General features: G+C 44.9%; 1 protein-coding gene across 1 annotated transcript; it reads right to left on the bottom strand.

Moving 5' to 3' along the window:
- Positions 1–320: 320 nt before the first annotated feature.
- On the bottom strand, positions 321–5,345 carry MSMP (microseminoprotein, prostate associated). The gene is made up of 3 exons (XM_053454908.1): positions 5,255–5,345; positions 4,887–4,995; positions 321–540 (listed from the first exon to the last, which is right to left on the bottom strand). The coding sequence occupies exons 1-3, from the start codon at positions 5,343–5,345 to the stop codon at positions 321–323; spliced, it is 420 nt and encodes a 139-aa protein (XP_053310883.1).
- Positions 5,346–15,134: the final 9,789 nt, after the last annotated feature.

Raw genomic sequence — 15,134 nt, 5'->3', positions numbered from 1 at the left:
GCCCCGCATCGTATAATATGTTCATATAACATAGAGCCTTAGTCCACCTTATCTGCAACGTTTGCCCCCGGTGGTGCGGTGGGGTACTGCAAGCTCCCGGGGCTGTTCTGCGGCAGCGCATGAAGGTGATGGGAGCAAAGGGAGTCCGACTCATCGGTGTTCACACGGCAACCAGTCGGCGACCACGCAGGATCCGTACCAACGTGACCCCAAACTATATACATGGGTGGGGGTAAGATTTGTCCCTGGTCTGCAGCGATGGGTATAAGGAGACAACAGGGGCAGGTTTAACCCTTGCACAACCACTTTGAAAGTCCTGTTCAGTCTGCTGGTGGCGGAGGGACTGGGCTTTGTTCCCTCAGGTGTGTGGGATAGACGGTCTCTGTGCCAGGCTCTGGGGTCCCCGCAGACCCCCATTCGTAGTCGGCACTGTGCACGCAGGGCAGGTTTGGGTTGCCTTTTTGTACCACGGAGATGTGACACGTCTGAGGGTCGTACCGAGCTTCGCACCAGGAAGGGAAGTCAATCGGGTGCTGCGTGCTAGAGAAAGAAGATGAGAATCACCGATAAATCATCAATAACGTGTCAATAAATGACTAGCTTACTTATAAATCATCAATAACTCTCCAATAAATCATCACTAACATGTCAATAAATCACCAATAACTCTCCAATAAATCATCAATAACTTGCCAATAAATCACCAATAACTCTCCAATAAATCATCAATAACTTGCCAATAAATCACCAATAACTCTCCAATAAATCATCACTAACATGTCAATAAATCACCAATAACTCTCCAATAAATCATCAATAACTTGCCAATAAATCACCAATAACTCTCCAATAAATCATCAATAACGTGTCAATAAATCACCAATAACTCTCCAATAAAGTGTCAATAAATCACAATAACTCTCCAATAAATCATCAATAATGTGTCAATAAATCACCAATAACTCTCCAATAAATCATCAATAACGTGTCAATAAATCACCAATAACTCTCCAATAAAGTGTCAATAAATCACAATAACTCTCCAATAAATCATCAATAATGTGTCAATAAATCACCAATAACTCTCCAATAAATCATCAATAACGTGTCAATAAATCACCAATAACTCCAATAAATCATCAATAACGTGTCAATAAATCACCAATAACTCTCCAATAAATCATCAATAATGTGTCAATAAATCACCAATAACTCTCCAATAAATCATCAATAACGTGTCAATAAATTACCAGCTTACCAATAAATCATCAATAACGTGCCAATAAATCATCAATAACGTGTCAATAAATCACAATAACTCTCCAATAAATCATCAATAACGTGTCAATAAATTACCAGCTTACCAATAAATCATCAATAATGTGTCAATAAATCATCAATAACGTGTCAATAAATCACAATAACTCTCCAATAAATCATCAATAACGTGTCAATAAATTACCAGCTTACCAATAAATCATCAATAACGTGCCAATAAATAAAAAATAACTTGTGAATAAATAAAAAATAACTCACCAATCATCAATAACATGTCAATAAATCATCAATAAATCTCCAATAAATCAATAACATGCCAATAAATCATCAATAATGTGTCAATAAATCACCAATAACTCCAATAAATCAAAAATAACTCACCAAGGAATCACCAATAACTCTCCAATAAATCATCAATAACGTGCCAATAAATTACCAAGTCACCAATGTGCTGGAAAACACATATTTGATATTTCTGCATTTTATATGAACACAGAACGGGGTCGGAGCCGTTCCGTTTGAATCTTATGAAGGATTTCCTAATATTTCCCAATCAGTGTATATTCTATGGGGAATGTAAGGCGTAGAAGCTGCTTATCTCTAGGAATGTAAACTGGAATGGGGGATACGTTGCGAAACCCCCAAACCTGATTTACTACCTAGGAGGTAACGTGTAGAGATATGGGAGACCAAGGATAAATTCCAGACGTATATGTAATGGCCTTAATGTTATTTCTTAGACCAGAGCGAACCTGGAATGAAATCTATATGGACCGGTTTATTGTATATGATATTATAGTATATGATATTATTGTGTATGATATTATAGTATATGATATTATTGTATATGACGTTATTGTATATGATGTTATAGTATATGATATTATAGTATATGATATTATAGTATATGATATTATTGTATATGACGTTATTGTATATGACGTTATTGTATATGATATTATTGTATATGATATTATAGTATATGATATTATTGTTTATGACGTTATTGTATATGATGTTATAGTATATGATATTATAGTATATGATATTATTGTATATGACGTTATTGTATATGACGTTATTGTATATGACGTTATAGTATATGACGTTATAGTATATGACGTTATTGTAGATTACATTTTATATGACATTATTGTATATGACGTTATTGTTTATGACTTTATTGTTTATGACGTTATTGTATATGACGTTATAGTATATGACGTTATTGTATATGACGTTATTGTAGATGACATTGTATATGACATAATTGTATATGACGTTATTGTTTATGACGTTATTGTTTATGATGTTATTGTTTATGACGTTATTGTATATGACGTTATAGTATATGATATTATTGTATATGATATTATAGTATATGATATTATTGTATATGACGTTATTGTATATGACGTTATTGTATATGATGTTATTGTATATGACGTTATTGTATATGACGTTATTGTATATGACGTTATAGTATATGACGTTATTGTATATGACGTTATTGTAGATGACATTGTATATGACATTATTGTAGATGACGTTATTGTTTATGACGTTATTGTATAAGACTATTTGTATATGACATTATAGTATATGATATTATTGTATATGACGTTATTGTATATGACGTTATTGTATATGACATTAAAGTATATGACGTTATTGTATATGACATTATAGTATATGACATTATTGTATATGACATTATAGTACCGTATATGAGGTTATTGTATACGACGTTATTGTATATGACATTATAGTATATGACGTTATTGTATATGACGTTATTATATATGACGTTATTGTATATGACATTATAGTATATGACGTTATTGTATATGACGTTATTGTATATGACATTATTGTATATGACGTTATTGTATATGACGTTATTGTTTATGACGTTATTGTATATGACGTTATTGTATAGTGACAGCTGCAGCTTATAACCCGTAATACTGACAATGATGTAGAAGGGATTTTTACCTATAACTGAAGTTTGACATTAAATTATTATTTTAATTGTTGTAACACTCATACAGAGAGATAGCGATCTTTTTGTTACCGTCCTGATTATTATTATTTTTGGTTTTATTTGGTTGCTGAGTGGATGGAAATTAATTTGTTTGATATTAATAAATGCCGTTTTTATAAGGTGATATATTTTGACGAAGCTGAAATGTTGATGCCATGTGCTTGTTCGCCTGTTAGACTCATAAGATAATGATTCATATTTGATAATTAATCAATAATACACTGTGTTTTGATTATTCTGACATGTTTAAAGGATAATTTGTGTTTTATCTTCTACGCTGCTCGGGTAATAAAGAGATTTGTAGATTGTGTTTTTACAATAAATAATATTTTGATCTCATTCTGAATTATAATTTTTGGTGCGATTTGAAAGGATTTAGGATTCGAGGTAAAATATAGGGTATCTCTTTATATTAATATTGTAAATTATGTATAAATGTTTTGTATTGATTATATGTATAAATGTATTGATCATATATGTATTGATTATATGTGTATATATATGTATTGATTATATATAACTATTGATTATATGTATATATATATATGTATTGATTATATATAAGTATTGATTATATGTATATATATATGTATTGAATTTATATATAAATGTATTGTATTTATATATATGTATTGATTATATGTTTATGTATGTATTCATTATATATATAAATGTATTGATTATATATGTATTAATTATATGTATATATATATGTATTGATTATATACCGTATGTATTGTTTATATGTATATATGTATTGTTTATATGTATATATGTATTGATTATATATGTATATATGTATTGATTATATATATATATATATGTATAAATATGTATTGTTTATATATATATATGTGTATTGTTTATATGTATATATGTATTGTTTATATGTATATATGTATTGATTATATATGTATATATGTATAAATATGTATTGATTATATATATGTACGTATAGATATTATATATATATATATGTATTGATTATGTATATATGTATTGATTATATGTATATATATATATATATATGTATATATGTATAAATATGTATTGATTATATATGTATATATGTATTGTTTATATGTATATATGTATTGTTTATATGTATATATGAATATATATATGACCAGCACATCACAAGCCACGTCTGAGGATCTGCTCTACAGAACTGAACACCATACTGTAGAAGAGATCTCCCAGGGATCTATACAGTGGGATCTGCTCTACAGAACTCAACACAATACTATTGAAGAGATCTCCCGGGGATCTATACAGTGGGATCTGCTCTGTAGAACTGAACACCGCACTGTAAGGTAAATGATTCCGGGGATCTATACAGTGGGATCTCCTCTATAGAACCAAACACCGCACTGTAAGGTAAATGATTCCGGGGATCTATACAGTGGGATCTGCTCTATAGAACTGATCACCGCACTGTAAGGTAAATGATTCCGGGGATCTATACAGTGGATCACTGGCTCTCGGTGAGTTTCTTGAATCTCCCCGTTAGCATTAAGATCATAGATCTGCCCCCGCGCCCCGTCGCCCAGGTCCCCGTACTCACATCTCACAGCATCCGACCCCCACCGGGTGCAGACAGGTGCAGAGCTGACAGTCGCTCCCCAGCCAGGACTCCCCCAAACCAAAGCTCTTTCCAGCGTATCGACAAGGAGCTGGGGAGGAAGAGGGCCGATCAATACTGGAGCCGCTCCATAATACAGAAAATCATTTCTATGCAAGAGTCCCCCCGGCCCCTCAAAACATTATACATGTATGTAATACGGGCACGTTAACCTGTTCATCCCTGGAATAATGGCATCCAATTCACCTCGGCTGGCACCCAGGGGTCCAGAGCCCCTCCTGATTTCTGGATCTCAGGCAGATCTAAGGCTCAGTTGTGGGAACCGTTTGGCGCTGAGATGCGGTACTTACCGCGGGCCTGGAAGTAACAACGACCCTGGGAGCCCGGAAACAGGACGTGTAACAGGAGCAGGAGCACTCGCAGGTGACCAGGAGAAGACATCTCTGCGGCCTCAACCCTACTGTCTGTCTGTCTGTCTTTGGGTCAGCCTGTGAGTCAGTCTGTGTCTGACCTCACTCTCCACCTGTAGGCACCAGGGTCCGTCTGTCTGTGTGTCCGCCTGTAGCTGTGTCCGTCTGTCTGTAGCTGCGTCCCCGTGTCCGCCTGTAGCTGCGTCCCCGTGTCCGTCTGTAGCTGCGTCCCCCTGTCTGTCTGTCTGTCCGCCTGTAGCTGCGTCCCCGTGTCCGCCTGTAGCTGCGTCCCCCTGTCTGTCTGTAGCTGCGTCCCCCTGTCTGTCTGTCTGTCCGCCTGTAGCTGCGTCCCCCTGTCCGTCTGTAGCTGCGTCCCCGTGTCCGTCTGTCTGTCCGCCTGTAGCTGCGTCCCCCTGTCTGTCTGTCTGTAGCTGCGTCCCCGTCTGTCTGTAGCCGTGTCCGTCTGTCTCCCAGCAGGTATCTCTCCCTCGGTTTCTCTTCCCGGGATATTTATATCATTTTGAAAACCTCTTTAGAGGCAGAACCTGGAAATCCCATAAAACTCATTTCCTGATTTGAAAGACAGGAACCGGCTCTGGATGAAGGCGCTTTTTGTTTTTAACAAGGTGTGAAAATGTGATTCAGCGCCCCCTCCGAGGGGGTCCGTCCCAGGCCTGGCGCCCGGCCCGGGGAACCTTCTGCGGACCTCCGTCCCTCACACGCGAGTATCTCGGTCCGACGGTGATCCCACCAACCCCACGTTACCTCAGGATATCGTTCCACAAACTCCCCAGGCCGGTGACCCCAGGCTGAGGTCCTGTGACGTGTTGGAGAATGTGGCCCCGTCAGGAGACTGTAGGGGCCCCAGGATAATAACCGACCAAGGGCTGGTCTATAGCAGGTCTGTCCTGGCTTCAGGGAAAGCCTGGCAAGGGTGGCAGCTGAAGGACATGAGACCCTGTGACCGGCTGGAGGTTCCCATGAGCTCTCAGCATCAGACCTTACTCTTCAGGGGCGTCAGCGAGCGAGAGGGGTCCTGAGCCCCGGGGTGGACCAAGAATAGAGTACTTAGAATATTTGCACCCGGCAACAGCTCCTAAACGCTTTTAAGAATAGAATTTTAAATGCTTTAAAGGATAGCTTTTAAGAATAGATTACTTGCTTACTTGTTCCCTGGTGATCTAGTGGGGTGTTTTCAGCAGCGCTCCCCGATCCGCAGCATCAGCGCTCCCCGCTCCGCGGAATCATCGCTCACCGCTCCGCAGCATCAGCGCTCCCCGCTCCGCGGCATCAGCGCTTCCCGCTCCGCGTCATCAGCGCTCCCCGATCCGCAGCATCAGCGCTGCCCGCTCCGCGGCATCAGCGCTCCCCGATCCGCAGCATCAGCGCTCCCCGTTCCGCGGCATCAGAGCTCCCCGTTCCGCGGCATCAGCGCTCCCCGATCCGCGGCATCAGCGCTCCCTGATCCGCGGCATCATCGCTCCCCGCTCCGCGGCATCAGCGCTTCCCGCTCCACGGCATCAGCGCACACCGATCCGCAGCATCAGCGCTGCACGCTCCGCGGCATCAGCGCTCCCCGATCCGCAGCATCAGCGCTCCCCGTTCCGCGGCATCAGAGCTCCCCGTTCCGCGGCATCAGCGCTCCCCGATCCGCGGCATCAGCGCTCCCTGATCCGCGGCATCATCGCTCCCCGCTCCGCGGCATCAGCGCTCCCCGCTCCACGGCATCAGCGCACACCGATCCACGTCATCAGCGCAGACTTACCACACAGATGGCACTGAGCGCTCCGGAGCGGACACATACAAACTTGTGAGTCTGCGCTGTAGAGGCAGGACTGGAGGTCACCGTTTTGAGGATAGAGGTGCGGGCGTAACGGGAAACCACAGGGCCCTGGTGCATATTTTGCCCTGGGGCCCTCTACTTCACTAAGCAACATGTCCCACAGTACCAAACTTGCCCTCAGCTTTGCCATCTTTGCCCTCAAACAACTTATCAAGGCACCTTATCAAGGTTCCAAACAGCTTGTAAGTGCCACGTATGCCCCCAAACAGCTTGCCTGTGCTATCTTTACCACCAAACAGCTTCTCGGTGCCTCCTAACAGTTTGTTTATGTAATCTTTACCGCCAACCAGCTTTTCAGTGCCCCAAACAGCCTGCCTGTGCCATCTTTGTCACCAAGCAGCTTGTCAGTGCCCCATCAGCCTGTCTGTGCCCCAAACAGCTTGTCAGTGCCCAAAAAAGCTTATCAGTGCCATCTTTGCACCTCGTCTGTGCGATTTACCACTCCCTGGACCTTTTTCATGCATCACCTCTAGCTGCAGATACGTTTGTTGTAAACACCGGTCTCAATACACAGTCTGACTAATTAACCCCTGATTGTCGGGGTAAATCTCGCAGCCCCTGAGTAGAGGAGTGCTTGGCTTGGAGGTCAGTTCTGTTCCTGTTTGCCCCATCTCTTTCTACCTCTGTTTCCTTCTCTCTCCTACTCTACCCTTCTCTCCTTCATGGTCTCCCACTTCACCCCTTTGTCTCTCACTTTCTGCTCTCCTCTCTCATTCTGCCCATCTCTCCCTCATTTTCTTGCCCTTCTCTCTCTTGCACTTTGCCCTTTTCTCGTGGTCTCTCTTGCCCTTTCTCGCTGTTTCTTTTCCCCGTGACGTTGGCAGCTCAGTTGTTAGTTTATCACATTGTGTCCCCGGGGGGTAGCAGGTTGTGGCCCCCGTGCCAGCTCCCCGGTCGTGGCACTTTACTAATCTCCGATTTATAGAAGTCTGGCAGCCCCGCAGCGGACGCGGCCCTGGGAGAGCTTTTCATTCCTTTCTAGTGAGGGTGTGACGGGGCCTGGCATGGAAACAACGGGCTTAACTCCTAACATGCCAGCTTGTTAATAAACCGCATTTAATGAAGGATGTTTTAATTCCCTCACTGTATCAGCCTATACCATTTCTGCTGGGAGGCTATTCCATTACTCCACTACTCTATGTGTGAAAGGATGTTTACTAAACAGTCTACTCAATGGGGAAGGATGATTTGGGGCAGGAGCAGACAGGTGCAGTGGCAGGATGGGGTAGGATGACATGGGGCAGGGGCAGGATGGGGTAGGATAAGGTGGGGCAGGGGCAGGATGGGGTAGGATGAGGTGGGGCAGTGGCAGGATGGGGTAGGATGAGGTGGGGCAGTGGCAGGATGGGGTAGGATGAGGTGGGGCAGGAGCAGGATGAGGTGGGACGGGGCAGGATGGGGTGGGATGAGGTGGGACAGGGGAAGACCGGTGCAGTGGCAGGACAAGGCAGTATGGGAAACAAAACTGAAGATGTTCAGAATGAAAATCATTAAAAACGCTTGCACCCTGACTAGATCCATCCTGCTCCTTTATGTGGTTTCTATAGTGTGAGACCCACACAGTGTACAGAGAGTCTATTGTCTACCAAATGAGTTTTAGGGCACTTGGTGGGTCCCGTGTAGGTCCTGGTACACGTGTGACATGTATGTTATATCACAGGATATACTACAATCGTTCATTTGTATATCAGCCACTAAATGCCACCTGAAGAGACAGTCTGCGGTGTCTGCCAGGGGCCGGCTGTGACATTTCATTAAATACCCCGTACCGACCCTTTGCCTGCCCCCGCTCTTTGGGGCCAGAGGTTAAGTCGGACATGCTGGGGTGGAGCCGGCTAATTCTGCTTTTGGTGGGGTGGTGTAGTACCCTTTTGGGTCCCCCTTCCCTAGAAGTCTCCAGGGGTCAAGAATATCCAGCCCTCCTGCATATGGGGCCACATAGTTGGAGGACACAGATTGGGGGTCCCATTGAGGCCCTTACTCGGCACCGTTCACGTTTTTTTAGTTCACATCGAAGCGTTGAACCTCGGAGCTTCAATAAAAAAGCCATAAATTCGTGTCCCGTGTTTGCTTTGGAAGAGACTTTTATTTGTTTCCCTTGGCTGAGGGCGCCACACAGTTACTTCCACCTGGCGCTGGTGGCTGGCAGCGGCCCACGTGATTCAGGGTCGAGTGTTCACCAAAGTATTTCCAAATGATAATGGATGTAAACTCAGCGCAGCTGGCAGCTGGCGATGGTGTGTCCCAGCAATGGCGTGTCCCAGTGTTGGCGTGTCCCAGTGTTGGCGTGTCCCAGGAATGGCATGTGCCAGCAGGTGGAACTTGCGCTGTCAGGAGTTAAAGGGCTAGTGAGTCTATTGGTCTCCTGCAGGGGCCTCCTCTGGCATCAACCAATTGGTTAATGCCAGAGGAGACCCCTGCAGGAGACCAATAGACCTTTAAAATCCTGGTGCCACAACTTCGCCCCAAGAGTTAAAAGTCCGTACGAACGACCAATAAAACGACTGAGCCACTTGTCCGAGTCGCGCACCAGCTCGAGAAACACCCTCAAGTCAATTAACTACGAGGAGGTCCCACGACCCAAACTCAACAAGAAACACAGAGAACTCAGCAGAGAGACAACAATGACCTGACCCAACTGGACAGGAGACACTCAATGTCCAACGTGCCGCTTACCTTGAATGCACCCTTCAACCTTATTAAATGTCAATGCGGAGCTAGAATACCTTCTAGAAAGGGGCATTTCAGGATATACTAAAATAAAAAAATGACCTTGTGCTTGAAAATGAAGTCGATGATCCAGAGTTCGAATGTGTTACGTCTGTATAAAAGTGGCCACTCTATGGGTGCTTAACCATGACCCAGAGGTGCCAAGTAGAAGGGCCCCGCAGTGCCGCGGCGCTCTCCCTCATGCTCATGGGCGAGTGACACGGTTAAATTCCTCTTGCTCCACAAATCGTGGAGCGTGTGAACTGTAACATGCATGTTAGCGTGTTTCTCCACCGGTGGCAGCTCTTTAAAGTGGAATCTTTAGTAAGGGAACGATTAAGCAAATCTAGTGACAGTAAAAGTATTTGCACAACTGATTCCTAAAGTGTTCCGGAAAACATTACCCACCGACGTTCTCTCTCCGCGCCGCCCTCCACCAGCTCTCATCCAACTGCACAGGGGCCGACTGTGTGCGCAACGCAGAATGGGATCCTCACTAAGACCCTCGTGCTCTCCTTCTCAGAGAGCTGAGAGTCGGTATGACATCATATCCCCGCGCTCAGAAGGCAGTGAACGGCGCGAGGAAGCATGGAGTATCCAGAAGCATTTGGTCCATCTAACGATAAGAATCTTCCTGATGATCCATTTAATGGGAAATCATCATCTCCTCCGACCAGCACACAGGAAAAGAGAGCGATGTTCCTGCCATCTCTGATCCTCTGCTGTCTAATCCGCACAGGTCTGGAGGACAGGCCTTGTTTGGTCCACCTGGGTTTGTCTGAGGAGATCCTGATTGAAAACAAATTTCTGAACTGCATTCATCCGCAACCTCAGCGCTGCCATTACCGTCTCCAGCCCTTACCTTGGATCCTCTCTTGACTAATGTTTAAGAAAACCATATTACTACAACATATTAGTAGCAGATTACTACTACTAGAAGCAGATTGTGACTGGGCCGACCCGTACCCCGACTGGGTGTACCCGCCAGTCTTTGCTTCCTCCACCCCATAGCCACCAGGAATACAGAACTCCGATCGTCGGGTGAAAATAGCGTCGAAGACAGCAGGAAACCCCGCTCCTCAGTAACCTCTGTGGTGCCGTAACAGCAATGCGGAGCTCTACCGTCCCGACAAGCACCGGAACTCACCCCAACGACAAGACGGAACTCGTAAATAGGAACTGACTTTATTGGAAAGATCGGGGTGATCCCAAAAGAGCGGCGTCAGTCCTGGGGTAGTAATGCAGAGCTCGGGCTCCGTGGACGTTATCTTTCAAAAAGCGACTTGTTCTGACGTCGGGACCTCGAAACTTCCCCGGGAATAGTCAGCGTGGTAGCTGGGCCAGAGTTCCATAGCTGGGTAATAAAACCAGGGTTCCCAAATGAACTCCCTCTCCGTAACCACTACCAGTGTTGTCCACCACGAGCATAGTGTAACCCCAAAAGAGCGACGTGAGGGGACAGCAGACGTCCGTAGCGACGCAGTTCTAATTGTCGGCGGGCATCTCCGCGGTTCCTAGCCGCCGCACAGTTCCAAGAATTTGTGGTGCATGGAATGTTTTGGACCATATAGAGCCCCCATAGCCAGCTAGTTCATGGGAATCTGGTTAGAGCAGACCAAACGGGGTTTCTCTTCACCCTTTGCCCCCCAATGAGTAGAGGGCATAAGAGGGGACTGCGCAGGCAGGCAAGGAATTGCCCTAGAATCAGTGTCCCCTTCCCAAACTCAAATCTACCCTCATGTGTCCTCAGCCTCAGGGGATTACTATGATGGGGATTACTACAACTATTACTACAACTACTACTATTATTATGAGCAGATAACTACTACAAGGAGCAGATTACTACTACTACTAGTAGTACTACTAGGAGCAGATTACTATTATTAGGAGCAGATTATTACTGCTACTACAACTTCTACTACTAGGAGCAGATTACTGTTAGTACTATTACTACTAGGAGGAGATTATTATTACTACTACAAGAAGATAAATACTACTAAAAGCAGATTACTATCATTACTACTAATATTAGGAGCAGATTACTACTATTTCTACCACTACTATTAGAAGCAAACTACTACTAGGAGCAGATAACTACTACTAGGAGCAGATTACTACTACTATTACTACTAGGAGCAGATTACTACTACTAGGAGCAGATTATTATTACTACTACTACCACTTCTACTATTACCAGGACAGATTACTACTATTCCTACTCCTACTAAAAGCAGATTACTACTACTAGGAGCATATTATTATTACCTTCCAAGGAATGCTGCAAAACTCGGCAACCCGTCGGTGCCAATAGGAAGCCGGTGTAATCCGTCTAAAGGCCGAGATCTTCCAGCGGAAGCCGTTCATCTTCCGTATCTATGACTGATCGATGTGACTGATTATAGATTTATTAGTAATTATACATCCCGGCAGCACGTCGGGTTTTATAGATTTATTAGGAATAATAGCACCTATCAGCACGCCGGCCGGCAGCACGTCGGGTTTATTGATTTATTAGTGATAATAGCACCGGCAGCACGTCGGGTTTATTGATTTATTAGTAATAATAGCACCTATCAGCACGCCGGCCGGCAGCACGTCGGGTTTATTGATTTATTAGGAATAATAGCACCGGCAGCACGCCGGAAGGCAGCACGTCGGGTTTATTGATTTATTTGTAATAATAGCGCCGGCAGCACGTCGGCCGGCAGCACGTCGGGTTTATTGATTTATTAGGAATAATAGCACCGGCAGCACGCCGGCCGGCAGCACGTCGGGTTTATTGATTTATTAGGAATAATAGCACCGGCAGCACGCCGGCCGGCAGCACGTCGGGTTTATTGATTTATTAGGAATAATAGCACCTATCAGCACGCCGGAAGGCAGCACGTCGGGTTTATTGATTTATTTGTAATAATAGCACCTATCAGCACGCCGGCCGGCAGCACGTCGGGTTTATTGATTTATTAGTAATAATAGCACCTATCAGCACGCCGGCCGGCAGCACGTCGGGTTTATTGATTTATTAGTAATAATAGCACCTATCAGCACGCCGGCCGGCAGCACGTCGGGTTTATTGATTTATTAGGAATAATAGCACCTATCAGCACGCCGGAAGGCAGCATGTCGGGTTTATTGATTTATTTGTAATAATAGCACCGGCAGCACGTCGGCCGGCAGCACGTCGGGTTTATTGATTTATTAGGAATAATAGCACCAGCAGCACGCCGGCCGGCAGCACGTCGGGTTTATTGATTTATTAGGAATAATAGCACCTATCAGCACGCCGGAAGGCAGCACGTCGGGTTTATTGATTTATTTGTAATAATAGCACCGGCAGCACGCCGGGTTTATTGATTTATTAGTGATAATAGCACCGGCAGCACGCCGGCCGGCAGCACGTCGGGTTTATTGATTTATTAGTGATAATAGCACCGGCAGCACGCCGGCCGGCAGCACGTCGGGTTTATTGATTAGTGATAATAGCACCGGCAGCACGTCAGTCGTTATGACTGATTACTGTCCTATGGGGGCGAGTATCGCAGCGGGGCCGGTTCGCTCGGCATGCCGGGGCCCAGGCAGGTGTGTACACAATATTTGCAGGAATAACACAGGCACGGTCTGATTTACGAGCCCCACGGAGGGCAGGAAGGAAGGCGTTTCTCTGCCTCGTTAGGATGTGTTTATTCACCGCCGCACGCGCTGACTTTGGAGTCGATTTCAATTGTATCCGAGCCGAGTGGGGGACCCACGCGGGGCCCGCGTTTCATCCGCTTTTAACCCCTTCTTCAGTTGTGTTTACCGGTTTTGGTTGTGCCCAGGAATATAATCGCACCCGGTGGATCTTTATTCCGCTCGCCCCGGTACCCGACCGGTCCTCTGCTGTAATTATCCGGAACTGTTTGTCGGCTAAGATCCGCAGGAGCTCCCGCTGGACTTTTTAACCCTAAATATCTCTGATGCCCCTGGCCCCACCAGAGCGCTCTTTGGCACAAATATACCACTGATGGTGGGGCTGAGACGAGCGGGGGGGGGGTTGGGAGCACCTTGGGATCACCCCGAAAACAACGACTTAGTGTAATACGGGCATTGCTGTGCTTGGTGGGCTGGTTGTGGCGCCGGGCCGTCTGGGTGGGTGTTGTTTGTGGCGATGGGATTACCTAATCTGATAGCGTTTGGATATAAGGCTGTGTTTTCACAATAAAGTGTTCTTTGCTTTGCTGTCTGATGCTGTAATCACTTAAAGTCCCGGTCAGGACATGCGCAGCATCAGCAAGATTTCGGCTCCATTCCGACAAGTCCTGCTTCATCTCCCTACCGCTAGTTCTGTCTGGCACTGAGAGGGTTAATCGCAGAAGTCTCGGGAAGGAAGCAGGTTTGGCGGGTGCCCCCAGCCGGGGTGCAGGACCTCCCGTCACACTGACAATAAAATAACAGATGAGGGCCCCGCTCCTGGGAGCTTACAATCTATTACAGCCTCCGCTTGGTGTCTGCTTTCTTCCTCCCGTCCTTGGGCTCCCCGCATGTCTTCCTGCAAACGTTATTTTTCCCTGGATTTGGTTGCTGTGTAATTTATTTTGAGGGTTTTTGGTTTTTAAGGGTAATCATTCTATTGTTTTTTTCTGTATTAAGATCTTTAGCGTTAAGATGAATCCTTTTTCCAAACTTTTGACTAAAAGTTCAGGATATTCCGTGTATAAACACGCATCTCGCCACCGGCTGGCCACATGGCAAAGGAAGTAAGGAACATGCCATAGGCCATAGCTTCATGTCTAATATCTCTGCTGCCACCTGCTGGCCACATGGCAAAGGAACGTGCCGTAGGCCCTTTAGCTTCATGTCTAATATCTCTGCTGACACAACTGTTCTGCTGCCACCTGCTGGCCATACAGCATAGAACGCAACAGGGGACTCTTACGTCGTCTAACTTCTCTGCTGCCACCTGCTGGCCACATGGAAAATGGTCTTTTTTTACCCAACTTTTTACCCTTCTCCTTCCTGCCACCAGTTAATGCATTAACCCATTCACTGATTTATACAGAGGCCTAAAAATCTGTGTGTGTGTGTGTGTGGGGGTATAGGGCTAAAGGCTGTCCTGTATACCTCCATGCATATCTACACACACACAAACATTTATAACATATAAACACACATAAACATTTATAACATATAGACACATATAAACATGTATAACATATAGACACATATAAACATGTATAACATACACACACACAATGCATTAAGTAGCCATTGGCAGTAGGATTAACATGT

This window comes from Spea bombifrons, chromosome 1, assembly GCF_027358695.1.
Source record: "Spea bombifrons isolate aSpeBom1 chromosome 1, aSpeBom1.2.pri, whole genome shotgun sequence".
Taxonomy (NCBI): domain Eukaryota; kingdom Metazoa; phylum Chordata; class Amphibia; order Anura; family Pelobatidae; genus Spea; species Spea bombifrons.
Note: the sequence above shows the minus strand (reverse complement) of the source record. Positions and strands in the feature narration are given on the sequence as shown.

Excerpts from the sequence above, each read along its gene's own strand:
- MSMP (XM_053454908.1), bottom strand. The coding sequence starts at position 5,345 with ATGTCTTCTCCTGGTCACCTGCGAGTGCTCCTGCTCCTGTTACACGTC. Across the intron at positions 4,996-5,254 it reads TTGTTACTTCCAGGCCCGCG|CTCCTTGTCGATACGCTGGA; the intron begins GTAAGTACCGCA and ends CTTCCTCCCCAG. Across the intron at positions 541-4,886 it reads GGGGTCGGATGCTGTGAGAT|CACGCAGCACCCGATTGACT; the intron begins GTGAGTACGGGG and ends TTCTTTCTCTAG.